Source organism: Mustelus asterias, chromosome 21, assembly GCF_964213995.1.
Source record: "Mustelus asterias chromosome 21, sMusAst1.hap1.1, whole genome shotgun sequence".
In the NCBI taxonomy this organism is placed as follows: domain Eukaryota; kingdom Metazoa; phylum Chordata; class Chondrichthyes; order Carcharhiniformes; family Triakidae; genus Mustelus; species Mustelus asterias.
In genome coordinates, this window is record NC_135821.1 from 1,215,690 (window position 1) to 1,229,375 (window position 13,686).

Below are 13,686 nucleotides of genomic sequence, written 5' to 3' on the forward strand. Positions count from 1 at the left end.
GGCATGGTGGCACAGTGGTTAGCACTGCTGCCTCACACTCCAGGGGCCCGGGTTCGATTCCAGTCTCAGGTCACTGTCTGTGTGGAGTTTGCACATTCTCCCCGTGTCTGCGTGGGTTTCCTCCGGGTGCTCCGGTTTCCTCCCACAGTCCAAAGATGTGCGGGTTAGGTGGATTAGCCAGGCTAAATTGCCCCTTAGTGTCCAAAGATGTGCAGGTTAGGTGGATTGGCCATGCTAAATTGTCCCTTAGTGTCCAAAGATGTGCAGGTTCGGTGGATTAGCCAGGCTAAATTGCCCCTTAGTGTCCAAAGATGTGCAGGTTAGGTGGATTAGCCAGGCTAAATTGCCCCTTAGTGTCCAAAGATGTGCAGGTTAGGTGGATTGGCCATGCTAAATTGCCCCTTAGTGCCCAAAGATGTGCAGGTTCGGTGGATTGGCCATGCTAAATTAACCCTTAGTGTCCTGGGATGTGATGGGTTAGAGGCATTAGTGGGGTAACCAAGTGGGGATAGGTCCTGGGTTGGATTGTGGTCAGTGCAGACTCAAAGAACAAAGAACAAAGAACAGGCCCTTCGGCCCTCCAAGCCTGTGCCGCTCCTTGGTCCAACTAGACCAATCGTTTGTATCCCTCCATTCCCAGGCTGCTCATGTGACTATCCAGGTAAGTCTTAAACGATGTCAGCGTGCCTGCCTCCACCACCCTACTTGGCAGCGCATTCCAGGCCCCCACCACCCTCTGTGTAAAAAACGTCCCTCTGATATCTGAGTTATACTTCGCCCCTCTCACCTTGAGCCCGTGACCCCTCGTGATCGTCACTTCTGATCTGGGAAAAAGTTTCCCACCGTTCACCCTATCTATCCCCTTCATAATCTTGTACACTATAAAAATCCCTGCAGGATGCAATGATTCCCATTCTGTCTGCTGCTGCCAATGGGCCAAATGGTCTCCTTCTGCGCTGTAGGGTTTCTAAGATTCTTTCTGTGATTTATATATTAATAGAACCCTTCTAAACTTCAAATGGTAAAAAAAAAGAAATATTGAACTTTGGACACAGAGGGAGTGCACAGCTCTCACAGTTAATGTAATCAGCACACACCTCACTTCACTTGACCTTCCTTTACGTGCAAATCACTTCAGTCACACCGGTAGGAAAAAAAATCCACGGACGGGAATCAGCGGAATGTGGCAACCTTGCGTATGGGCAACGGTCAACAAAATGTCCATGGAACCGCACTCAGATTGGCCGCATGTGGCCCTCTGGCCACAGGTTACCCACCACTGGTCCAGATTATCTTCCACACAAGATCCATCAATATAAGCCACCCCTGGAGTATTGTGTGCAGTTTTGGTGTCCTTATCTGAGGAACTTTGTTCTTGCTAGAGAGGGAGTGCAGCAAAGGTTTACCAGGCTGATTCCTGGGATGGCGGGTCTGTCGTATGAGGAGGGACTGAATCGGTTAGGATTATATTCACTGGAGTTTCACAACAACAGGTTAAAGTCCAACAGGTTTATTTGGTATCACGAAAGCTCGTGATTCCACATCGACCTGTTGGACTTTAACCTGGTGTAGTGAGACTTCTTACTGTGCTTACCCCAGTCCAACACCGGCACCTCCACATCATCGCTGGAGTTTAGAAGAGTGAGAGGGGATCTCATAGAAACTTATAAAATTCTTACAGGATTGGACAGGGCAGATTCAGAAAGTGTTCCCGATGGTGGGGGGTAATCCGGAACTAGGGGTCATAGTTTGAGGATAAGGGGTAAACCTTTTAGGACTGAAGTGAGGAGAAATTTCTTCACCCAGAGAGTGGTGAATGTGGAATTCACTCCCACAGAAAGTAGTTGAGGCCAAAACATTGTAATTTCATGGAGAAATTAGATATAGTACTTGGAGCCAAAGGGATCAAGGGATATGGATTTGATTTGGTTTGATTTATTATTGTCACATGTATTAGCATATAGTGAAAAGTATTGTTTCTTGCGCGCTATACAGACAAAGCATACCGTTCATAGAGAAGGAAAGGAGAGGGTGCAGAATGTAGTGTTACAGTCATAGCTAGGGTGTGGAGAAAGATCAACTTGATATAAGGTCAGACGTCTATTCGAAAGTCTGATGGCAGCAGGGAAGAAGCTGTTCTTGAGTCAGTTGATATGTGACCTCAGACTTTTGTATCTTTCTCCCGATGGCAGAAGGTGGAAGAGACAATGTTTGAGGTGCGTGGGGTCTTTGATTATGCCGGCTGCTTTTCCGAGGCAGCGGGAAGTGTAGACAGAGTCAATGGATGGGAGGTTTGTGTGATATGGGAGGGGAGGATCGCAATATTGAATTTGATGATCAGCCATGATCAAAATGAACGGTGGAGCAGGCTCGAAGGATCGAATGGCCTCCTCCTTCGCCTTATAAGATGTAAACTGAAGCGGGTGAGAATTGGTGGATCTGACCTTGAGCCCTGAAATGGTTTATTTGACCTCCCATTTTCATTGGGTAGCCTTAACAGAGGAACAGCATCACACACACAAAAAAATTGAGCTTTTAAAGACCATGTTATTTATTTATTAGTCACAAGTAGGCTTACATTAACACTGCAATGAAGTTACTGTGAACATCCCCTAGTCGCCACACTCCAGCACCTGTTTCGGTACACTGAGGGAGAATTTAGCACGGCCATTGCACCCTAACCAGCACGTCTTTCGGACTGTGGGAGGAAACCGGAGGAAACCCACGCAGACACGAGGAGAACGTGCAAACTCCACACAGACAGTGACCCAAGCTGGGAATCGAACCCGGGTCCCTGGCGCTGTGAGGCTGCAGTGCTAACCCACTGTGACGCCCTACAATACACCAAAGATCTGGAGGATGGATTTTGCTCTCATTAAGGTACAGAGCGAAGTAATTAAAAATAAACCACAGTTCAGGCCTCTTGTACAGTTACAATTACTGTGTTATCAGCACCTCATTCCCAACTTGTAATGGGGGATATTCGAGTGGATTTGAATAGTTTACCAGTCACACCTTGGTCTCGCAATTTAATAGAGGGATATTCCTATCAGTACTGTATCCTGACAAGGTTATTTACAGCTCATTCATAGCCCATTCCAGAGGGGAGATATTTGCATAAGCCTTTCATTTGCATTTAAATAGACTTTCAGTTGGCGCTGTGACCGTGCCAGCAGCAATGGAGGGATTGCTGCTGTACACAGAGGGCTGCTGTGACTCAGGCATCTGCATGGTTCAATCAAGTAGGCTCGCCATATCCAATCAGGCCGGTATCCTGAGGCCTGGGACACATTGGATAGGATGGAGTCATCCAGATGTACAGCACGGAAACAGGCCCTTCGGCCCAACTCATCCATGCTGACCAGTATCTGCACCTTCAAAGTGAAAGAGGTAGAAGGAAGCGTAGAAACCCCACGGTGCAGAAGGAGGCCATTCAGCCCATTGAATCTGCATCAACTCCTCACCAGAGCATCTTACTCAGGCCCACCCCTTCACCATGATCCCACTAACCTGCACATCTTTGGACACTAAGGGGCAATTTAGCATGGCCAATCCACCTAACCTGCATATCTTTGGACACTAAGGGGCAATTTAGCATGGCCAATCCACCTAACCTACACATCAATGGACCCTAAGGGGCAATTTAGCATGGCTAATCCATCTAAACTGCACATCTTTGGACACTAAGGGGCAATTTAGCATGGCCAATCCATCTAACCTACACATCATTGGACCCTAAGGGGCAATTTAGCATGGCCAATCCACCTAACCCACACATCTTTGGAGTGTGGGAGGAAACCCACACAGACACTGGGAGAACGTGCAAACTCCAGACAGACAGTGACCCGAGCCGGGAATTGAACCCGGGTCCCTGGCGCTGTGAGGCAGCAGTGCTAACCACTGCCCCAACACTGTGGAGAGTGGGGTGTGAGCACAGGGAGAGAAAGCTGCCCGTGGTAAAAAACCCCAAGCTGGTTCTGTGACCTGTGAGTGCAGGATCGGAACCCCCATTTTGTCCTGATGTCAGGATCCCGAACCCCGCGATAAAATTCACTCCATTATTTTAAACCCTGAGACCCATCTGACTATTTCCACACCAACTATTTTTTTCTTCTTTATTCTTCCGTGGGATTTGGGGGTGTCACTGAGAAGGCCAACATTTTAACTGAGTGTCTCACTCGACCATTTCAGAGGAGCAATTAAGGGTCAACCACATTGCTGTGGCTCTGGAGTCACATGTAGGCCAGACCGGGTAAGGACAGCAGATTTCCTTCCCTAAAGGGACATCAGTGAACCAGATGGGTTTTTACGACAATCGATGATAGTTGTCATGGTCACCATTCAATTCCAGATTCAGAAAAATTATGAATTTAAATTCCACCAGCCGCCATGGTAGGAATTGAACCCACGTTGTACCAGTGTAAGCCTCTGGGTTACTGGTCCAATGGCATTACCACTATACTACCATCTCCCCTGTTTCCTGTCAGCCAATGGTTGTTACAATGCACTGTATTGGTGGGGAGGTGGTGATTCGATTGGAAAATAGCAATGGGAGCTCATCTATCCAAAATGAGAGGGAGACAGAAAGCAGGAAACAAAAGGTAAAGTTGCCTTGGTCCCAGATGACCACAGGGGAGAGCTGACTGGTGGCCATTTAACCTGAGGGTCACCGCACCTCAGGCAAGGGGCAAGATGCGGCCTTCATGAATAACCTCAGCTCGTACAGGAATTGAACCTGTGCTCTTGGTGTCACTCTGCATCATGAACCAGCTGTCCAGCCAACTGAGCTAAACCAGCCACCCCTCTGCCCAAACAAGAAACTACAGGCCAGTTAGCCTAATATCTGTCATGCATTGCACGGTGATGCATTTTGGAGGATCAAATTTAGGTGTGAATTCTACTTTAAATAGCAGAACCCTGAGGAACATTAACATCCAGAGGGATCTGGGCTTGCGGGTTCACAGTTCCCTAAAGGTGGCAACAGGTGGCCAAAGTAATTCAGAAGACATATGGCATGCTTGCCTTCATCAGTCGGGGTATTGAGTACAAGAGTTGGGACATCATGTTGCAGCTATATAAAACTATGGTTAGGCCGCATTTGGAGTATTGCGTGCAGTTCTGGTCGCCACACTACCAGAAGGACGTGGAAGCTTTGGAGAGAGCGCAAAGAAGGTTCACCAGGATGTTGCCTGGTCTCGAGGGTGTTGGCTATGAGGAGAGGTTGAATAAACTAGGATTGTTTTCACTGGAAAGATGGAGGCTGAGGGGAGACCTGATAGAGGTCTACAAAATGATGAGAGGTACAGACAGGGTGGATAGTCAGAGGCTTTTTCCCCAGGGTGGAATGTCGATTACAAGGGGGCACAGGTTCAAGGTGAGAGGGGGAAAGTTTAAGGGAGATGTGCGGGGGAGGTTTTCACGCAGAGAGCGGTGGGTGCCTGGAACGCGCTGCCAGAGGAGGTGGTGGAAGCAGGAACATTAGCAACATTTAAGAGGCATCTGGATGGGTCCATGAATAAGGAGAGAATAGAGGGATACGGTCCGAGTAAGGGAAGAGGGTTTTTTTTGTAGTTTAGTTAGGGCATCATGATCAGCACGGGCTTGGAGGGCCGAAGGGCCTGTTCCTGTGCTGTACCTTTGCCCTTTGTTATTCTAATCCCATTTTCCAGCACTTTGTCTGTAGCCTTGTACGCTATGGTCTTTCAAGTGCTCATCTAAATGCTTCTTAAATGGGTTCCCGCCTCTACCACCCCTTCAGGCAGCGAGTTCCAGATTCCCATCACCCTCTGGGGGGAAAAGTTTTGTCCTCAAATCCCCTCAATCTCCTACCCCTGATCTTAAATCTATGCCCCCCCCGGTTATTGACCCTTTTGCAAATGGGAAAAGTTCCTTCCTATCTACCTTATCTCTGTCCCTCATTATTCTGTACACCTCGATCAGGTCCCCCTCAGCCTTCTCTGCTCTAAGGAAAGCAACCCCAGCCTCTCTTCATAGCTGAAACGCTCCAGCCCGGGCAACATCCTGGTGAATCTCCTCTGCACCCCCTCCAGTGCAACCACATCCTCCCTATAGTGTGGTGACCAGAACTGCACACAATACTCCTAACAGTGTGGCCTAACCTCCCTGATCTTAAATTTCATGCCTGTGATTTTGAGATGCTCCCTTAAATGAGTGTCTTTAAGACAGAGATAGATAGGTTCTCGATCAATAAGGGGATCAGGGGTTATGGGGAAAAGGCAGGAGAATGGGGAAGAGAAAATTATCAGTCATGATTGAATGGCGGAGCAGACTCGATGGGCCGAGTGGCCTAATTCTGCTCCTATGTCTTATGGTCTTATAATGCCCTGTATATGAAATGGGGGCAGATCGGATTCAAAGTGGGCAAGTATGGAAGGTCATCAGAACTGCACACAGTACTCTAGCTGTGGCCTAACCAGCGTTTTATACGGCTCCGTCATTACCTTTTGTGTATTCATTCGTGGGACATGGTTGTTGCTGGCTGGACCAGCATTTATTGCCTTTGAACTGAGTGTCTCGCTCGGCCATTTCAGAGGGCAGTTGAGAGTCAACCACATTGCTGTAGCTCTGGAGTCACATGTAGGCCAGACCGGGTAAGGACGGCAGATTTCCTTCCCTAAAGGACATTAGTGTGGCACGGTGGTACAATGGTTAGCACAGCTGCCTCACAGCGCCAGGGACCCGGGTTCGATTCCTGGCTTGGGCCACTGTCTGTGTGGAGTCTGCACGTTCTCCCCGTGTCTGCGTGGGTTTCCTCCGGGAGCTCCGGTTTCCTCCCACAGTCTGAAAGACGTGCGGTTAGCGTGCATTGACCCGAACAGGTGCCGGAGTGTGGCGACTAGGGGAATTTGACAGTAACTTCATTGCAGTGTTAATGTAAGCCTACTTGTGACTTATAAATAAACTTTAGTGAACCAGATGGGTTTTTCCGACAATGGGTCATCAGTGGATCTTAATTCCAGATATTTTTCATTGAATTCAAATTCCACCATCTGCCGTGGCGGGATTCGAACCCGGATCCCCGGAGAATTGTCCTGTGGATTTCTAGTCCAGTGACAATAGCGCTATGTCACCACCTTTCATCCTGTGAGGGCGGGAGTTCCAGGGTTTTGATCCAGTAGCACTGAGGGAAAGGCCGGTTAGATTCCCAGGTCAGGCTTGGCGGGAGCTCCAGGGTTAATCGGAGTTTCTCTCCTTTACAGACACCCTTCCGTCTGATGAACAGAAAAACCTCACCGGCTTCTTCGTCGAGAAGCCGGAGTCAGTAACGGTTCGCATGGGTGAGTCTGCGCAGAAACCATCGCTGTGACATCGAGCAGATTGAAAATCGCAATCGCGGTTAGAGAACGAATGGTGTGAGAGAGGGGGGGGGGGGGTGAGGGAGAGAGAGAGGGGTGAGTGTGTGTGAGGGAGAGAGAGAGGGGTGAGGGAGAGAGAGAGGGGTGAGTGTGTGTGTGAGGGAGAGAGGGGAAGGGTGAGAGTGTGTGGGGGGGGGGGTGAGTGTGTGTGAATGTGTGAGAGAGAGATGGAGGAGGGTGGGTGTGTGTGTGTGTGTGTGTGTGAATAAGAGAGAGAGAGGGGTGAGGGTGTGTGTGAGGGAGAGAGAGAGAGACGTAAGTGTGTGTGTGAAGGAGAGAGAGAGAGAGACGTGTGTGAGGGAGAGAGAGAGAGACGTGAGTGAGGGAGAGAGAGAGATGTGAGTGTGTGTGTGAGGGACAGAGAGAGAGAGACATGAGTGAGGGAGAGAGAGAGAGACGTGAGTGAGGGAGAGAGAGAGAGACGTGAGTGTGTGTGTGAGGGACAGAGAGAGAGAGACGGGAGTGAGGGAGAGAGAGAGAGAGAGATGTGAGTGTGTGTGTGAGGGACAGAGAGAGAGAGAGACATGTGTGAGGGAGAGAGAGAGAGAGACGTGTGTGAGGGAGAGAGAGAGAGACGTGAGTGTGTGTGTGAGGGAGAGAGAGAGAGACGTGAGTGAGGGAGAGAGAGAGAGACATGAGTGTGTGTGAGGGTCAGAGAGAGAGAGACGTGTGAGGGAGAGAGAGAGAGAGATGTGAGTGTGTGTGTGAGGGACAGAGGGAGAGAGACGTGTGTGAGGGAGAGAGAGAGAGAGACGTGAGTGTGTGTGTGAGGGACAGAGAGAGACGTGAGGGAGTGTGTGAGGGACAGAGAGAGACGTGAGGGAGTGTGTGAGGGACAGAGAGAGACGTGAGGGAGTGTGTGAGGGGAAGCGGGAGATGCGTGTGTCCAGTATTAGAATCACTTTTCCAGCATCAATCCTTCTATTAAAAAAGCCAGAGGGTACAAAATGTATATTTTTAATCAAAGAACCTTTAAATTATTGCCAGATTTAATAAGTGCATCAATATAGCAGGAAAAGGTTTAGTTTCTGCGTTGGTGTTTAATTTGCAACAAGGAAAGGGGTTGCTGACATTAGGAGAATGCTTGCGGGCTCTCCAAAGCTCTTGGGAGATCAGGAGTGGTAGGAAGCTTTGGGACACCCTGTAGTTGGTGGTACACACGGTTGCCAGTGTGCGTTGGTGGTGGAGGGAATGCATGTTGAAGGTGGTGGATGGGGTGTCGATCAAGCGGGAGGTGGGGTCTGCTTTATCCTGATTGGCATTGAGCCTCAAGTTGGGTGAATGGGTTTGATTGTGAGTTGGAATATTAACTGCGGGCGTTGTGGGGGGATTGAGGGGGGGGGATAGAATCCAGGCCTGGCCAGGAGTGTAGTGGAATCTGGAGTCCAGACGACAGTTTCACCAGAAGAGGGGACTGTGGCAGGGGCGGAGTTGGGTAGCGTTCGTGGTGGAGGATCTATGTGGGCGAAGGCTGAGCTCTGGGTCAAATCGGAGTCTCCACATCAAATCGGATGACAGGGTTGCGCACATTGCAGGACTGTCGTTCTCTCTGGGATGTCTCGCTGGGGGCGGATATGATGGGGAAGGATTGACTGGGTTTCTTTTACCCCCCCCCCATGTCTTCGATCGGCAGGTGAGACCATCACGCTGGTCGCCAAGGTTGACTCCAGCAAGATGGTGAAGAAACCGGCTGTCAAGTGGTTTAAGGGCAAGTGGATGGATCTGGGAAGCAAAGCCGGGAAGGTGTACCAGTTCAAGGAGACGTACGATGGCAAAACAAAGGTGAGGCAGAGTCTGCGAAGAGGATGGGACGGTTCCATCTGGCTTGTCTAGTGGCTCAGCACAGGAAGAGGATTATAATCCTATTATAATTGGCGAGGGTCCAACAACGGAAATTTCCGTTGACCTCAGGTGGGAATTTCCGGTCTCGCCCGAGCAAGGCCGTAAAGTCCCACTCGTTAAGTCGGTTAGGATTATATTAATTGGAGTTTAGAAGATTGAGAGGGGATCTCATAAAATTCTAACAGGGTTAATTAGACAGGGTAGATTCAGAAAGAATGGGGGGGGGGGGAATTCTCCCAAAAGTGCTGAATTGGCGAGAAAACTGTTTTAAATCCCCCTGTTTTTTCAGTGCAGCTTCAGACCTGAATCTCCGCAATGCAGAGGTCCCAATCGGGAATCTCATTAAAAACCCGGCGGGGGCGGGGGGGGGTCTATTCACGCCTTCTGGAACTCTGTGCATGCACAGTGGCCCTGATCTCAATCGCATGGCCAGCCCGGGACCCCCGCAGTGCTGCCCCTCCAGCTCCCCTCCCCCACGGCCCCCCGTTTGCAGCCCCCCACGACAATTCCCGGGCCAGCCCCGACTCACCCCACCGTCCAGGAGCCACCCCGATGTCCAGCCCACCTCCCCAGCAGTGGCGATCCCCCCAGGAGGCAGACCCCTCCCCCCCACAAGAGCGCCCCCCTCGCCAGCCCACCCCGATCGTTGCTCTCCCTCCAGCCCTGACCGATCCTGTCTGCAGATGGCAGCGGGCCTCCCTCGCCCCAACCCCACAAGTCGCCCCAGGCCCCACTCACAATAGGCCCCCCCGGGCATGGGCACTTTGCCCCATGGGCAGTGCCAGAGGGGCACAGGCTGGCACTGCCAGGGTGCCCATGCCCAGGGGGCGCAGCCATCCCGTTGCCGCCCGACCCCCCTGGGGAGGCCCCGATTGTCTCCCCTTCATTCCCGCGGGGTCTCCCGCTAGTTCCCCGAACGTGGGGAGCTACTCTGAACCCCGCCGGAGTGAAGTACTCCTGGCGGGGTGGGAGATGCTACTGGCCTGGCATGTTCCATGCTGGGCCCTATAATCACATTTAAACTAAATTTCAAATATATTTAAAACAGATTAAAATCGCTTACCTCTCCTCCGGCCGGTTTTCAGCGCGCTCCCGGCTGCGACTGTTCCCTGGCTCTGCGCATGCGTCAGGAACGCAGGCACAAATCCCGCGAGATGGCCGACACGCGATTCTCCGGACCGGACCCGCCAGAAAATGTGTGGGTTCGCAATGGGAGAATCGCCCCCAATGTTCCCAATGGTGGGGGAGTCCAGAACTAGGTGTCACAGTTTGAGGATAAGGGGGTAAACCTTTGAGGACCCGAAGAGTGGTGGAATTCACAACCACAGAAAGTAGTTGAGGCCAAAATGTCTGATTTCAAGAAGAAATTAGATGTAGCTCCTGGGGCTAAAGGGATCGAGGGATATGGGGGGAAGGGGGGAGAATCAGGATATTGAATTTGACGATCAGCCATGATCATAATGAATGGTGGAGCAGGCTCGAAGGGCCGAATGGCCTCCTCCTGCTTCTAGTTTAGATGGAAAGAGGCCATTTGCTCCTCGTTTCTATGCTGGCTTTTCTAAGACCTCCAGTCGGCCTTTGGGCCAGTGGAGAAGGTTGACTTGCTGGGATCATTTTGAGGTGGTACCACCTGATAGTATTGCTTACCCCCTCGTGTATCTCTTAATTACACCGTTATAAAAAATGTACCAGTTATATAAAGCCTTTCATAACTTAAGGGAAACATTTCACAGTGAATGAAGTGAGTCACTGCTATAATTTTTCAAATTCTTTTCTGGGATGTCGGCGTCGCTGGCTGGGCCCAGCAATTCCCACCATTCATTGCCCATCCCTAGTTGCCCCTTGAGAAGGTGGTGGTGAGCCGCCTTCTTGAATCGCTGCAGTCCACGTGCTGTGGGTTGACCCACAATGCCGTTAGGGAGGGAATTCCCGGATTTTGACCCAGTGACTGCGAAGGAACGGCCGATATATTTCCAAGTTTATATTTAAGGGGAGGCAATGGCCTAGTGGTATTATCGCTAGACTATTAATCCAGAAACTCAGCTAATGTTCTGGGGACCCAGGTTCGAATCCCGCCACGGCAGGTGGTGGAATTTGAATTCAATAAAAGGAAAATCTGGAATTAAGAATCTACAGATGACCATGAAACCATTATCGGACAAACCCACCTGGTTCGTTGATGTCCTTTAGGGAAGGAAATCTGCCGTCCTTACCCGGTCTGGCCTACATGTGACTCCAGAGCCACAGCAATGTGGTTGGCTCTCAAATGCCCCTCTGAACAAGGGCAACTAGGGATGGGCAATAAATGCTGGGCCCAGCCAGCGACGCCCATGTCCCATGAATGAATAAACACAAGTCAGGATGTTGAGAGACTTGGAGGTGAACTTTCAGGTAGTGGTTTTCCCAGGTATATGCTGCCCTTGTCTTTCTAGAAGGTTGAGGGCACGGGTTTGGAAGGTGTTGCCCAAGGAGCATTAGGTTAGGCAGTGCACGGGACCACTTCAGTCAAGACAATGGATAACAAACTGTCTCTCCACAGGTTTATACCTACGAGATGAAGATAAATGCTGACAAGACTGTCGCAGGTGGTTACAGGTGTGAGGTGACCTCGAAAGATCAGTTCGACAGCGTAGCCTTTGACATTACAGTTGAATGTAAGAAGCACATTTGCTACGATAACCTTGCCTTGATGATATGTTCAGTACGAGTGCTCAGTGCTGCCGGCCTGGTTCAGCCGAATGCTATTCTTAACTCTGGTTAACAGGGTCATGGGTACATCTATCGACATCGTGCAAGTGGGGCTGATGCAGCAGTGCAACAGAGACGGCACGGTGGCACAGTGGTTAGCACTGCTGCCTCGCAGCGCCAGGGATCCGGGTTCAATTCCCAGCCTCAGGTCACTGTCTGTGCGGAGTTCTCCCCGTCTCTGCGTGGGTTTCCTCCGGGAGTTTCAGTAATAGTGACCATAAAACCCATGGGTGGCATGGTGGCACAGTGGTTAGCGCTGCTGCCTCTCAGCTCCAGGGACCCGAGTTCGATTCCTGGCTTGGGTCACAGTCTGTGTGGAGTTTGCACGTTCTCCCCATGTCTGCGTGGGTTTCCTCCGGGTGCTCCGGTTTCCTTCCACGGTCCAAAGATGTGCGGGTTAGGTGGATTGGCCATGCTAAATTGCCCCTTAGTGTCAGGGAGACTAGTTAGGATAAATACATGGGGTTATGGGGATAGGGCCTGGGTGGGATTGTGGTCGGTGCAGACTCGATGGGCCGAATGGCTTCCTCCTTTACTGTACGGATTCTCTGATAACAGGGATCCTCGGTCAGGGAAATAATAGTTTGGTTTTGGTAGTGGAGTCACAGTCTGGAAGGAGGTGGGAGGTAGGGCGGCACGATGGCACAGTGGTTAGCACTGCTGCCTCACAACGCAGGGACCTGGGTTCGATTCCCGGCTTGGGTCACTGTCTGTGCGGAGTTTGCACATTCTCCCCGTGTCTGCGTGGGTTTCCTCCGGGTGCTCCGGTTTCCTTCCACAGTCTGAAAGACGTGTTGGTTAGGGTGCATTGGCCATGGTAAATTCTCCCTCAGTGTACCCGAACAGACACCGGAGTGTGGCGACTGGGGGAATTTCACAGTAACTTCATTGTAGCGTTAATGTAAGCCTACTTGTGACATTAATAAATAAACTTTTTAACTTTAAATCTTTGTTATTGTGTGTGTCTGCATGTCATTATAATGTAAAGGTGCTTGGCACAGCAAGGAGTAACGTGGAACTGGAGAGACCACCCTCGGTATGACGTATAGAGTCACATGGTAATGGACTCGATAGAACACTCCAGAAGGAGCTTGCATGGGGGAAGGAGTGCCATACGTGACATTAACTGGCATCTGGCACAGTGGTTAACACTGCTGCCTCACAACGCCAGGGACCCGAGTTCAATTCCCGGCTTGGGTCACTGTCTGTGCAGAGTCTGCATGTTCTCCCCGTGTCTGCGTGGGTTTCCTCCGGGTGCTCCGGTTTCCTCCCACAGTCTGAAAGACGTGCTGGTTAGGGTGCATTGACCCGAACAGGCGCTGGAGTGGGGTGACTAGGGGAATTTGACAGTAACTTCATTGCAGTGTTAATGTAAGCCTTACTTGTGACTAATAAATAAAATTTAACTTTATCTGCACATAGTTGAAGATTAACGACAGAAGGTTCACATTTAAACATACAAGTCTCAAGACCTCACTATTGAGATGCCAAATGAACTCACAACACGGCAGTTGCAAGCAATCAGGCCTTTCCAGCAGGTTTAGGACAGGGTTAGGAATGGAGTCCTGCAAGTACAAGGAAAAGAGAGTAACAGGAGTGGAGAAGGTGAGATGGGATCCCCAGCATGGACCCAACCTTCTCCACCCTTCCCCTGCCTGCGTAAATTCCCCCAGAGTTTTAGGATGTGTGTTGGGTGAGGGAGGCCCCAATAAAGAGCGTG

At 50.5% G+C, this 13,686-nt stretch overlaps 1 protein-coding gene across 1 annotated transcript in view; it reads left to right on the forward strand.

Moving 5' to 3' along the window:
• mybpc2a (myosin binding protein Ca) overlaps positions 1-13,686 on the forward strand; it is a 111,700-nt gene that overhangs the window by 18,930 nt on the left and 79,084 nt on the right. The window contains exons 6-8 of the mRNA XM_078237271.1: positions 7,221-7,298; positions 9,010-9,158; positions 11,758-11,872. Coding sequence (XP_078093397.1) covers positions 7,221-7,298; positions 9,010-9,158; positions 11,758-11,872 — 342 coding nt within the window. The remainder of the gene's footprint in view (positions 1-7,220; positions 7,299-9,009; positions 9,159-11,757; positions 11,873-13,686) is intronic.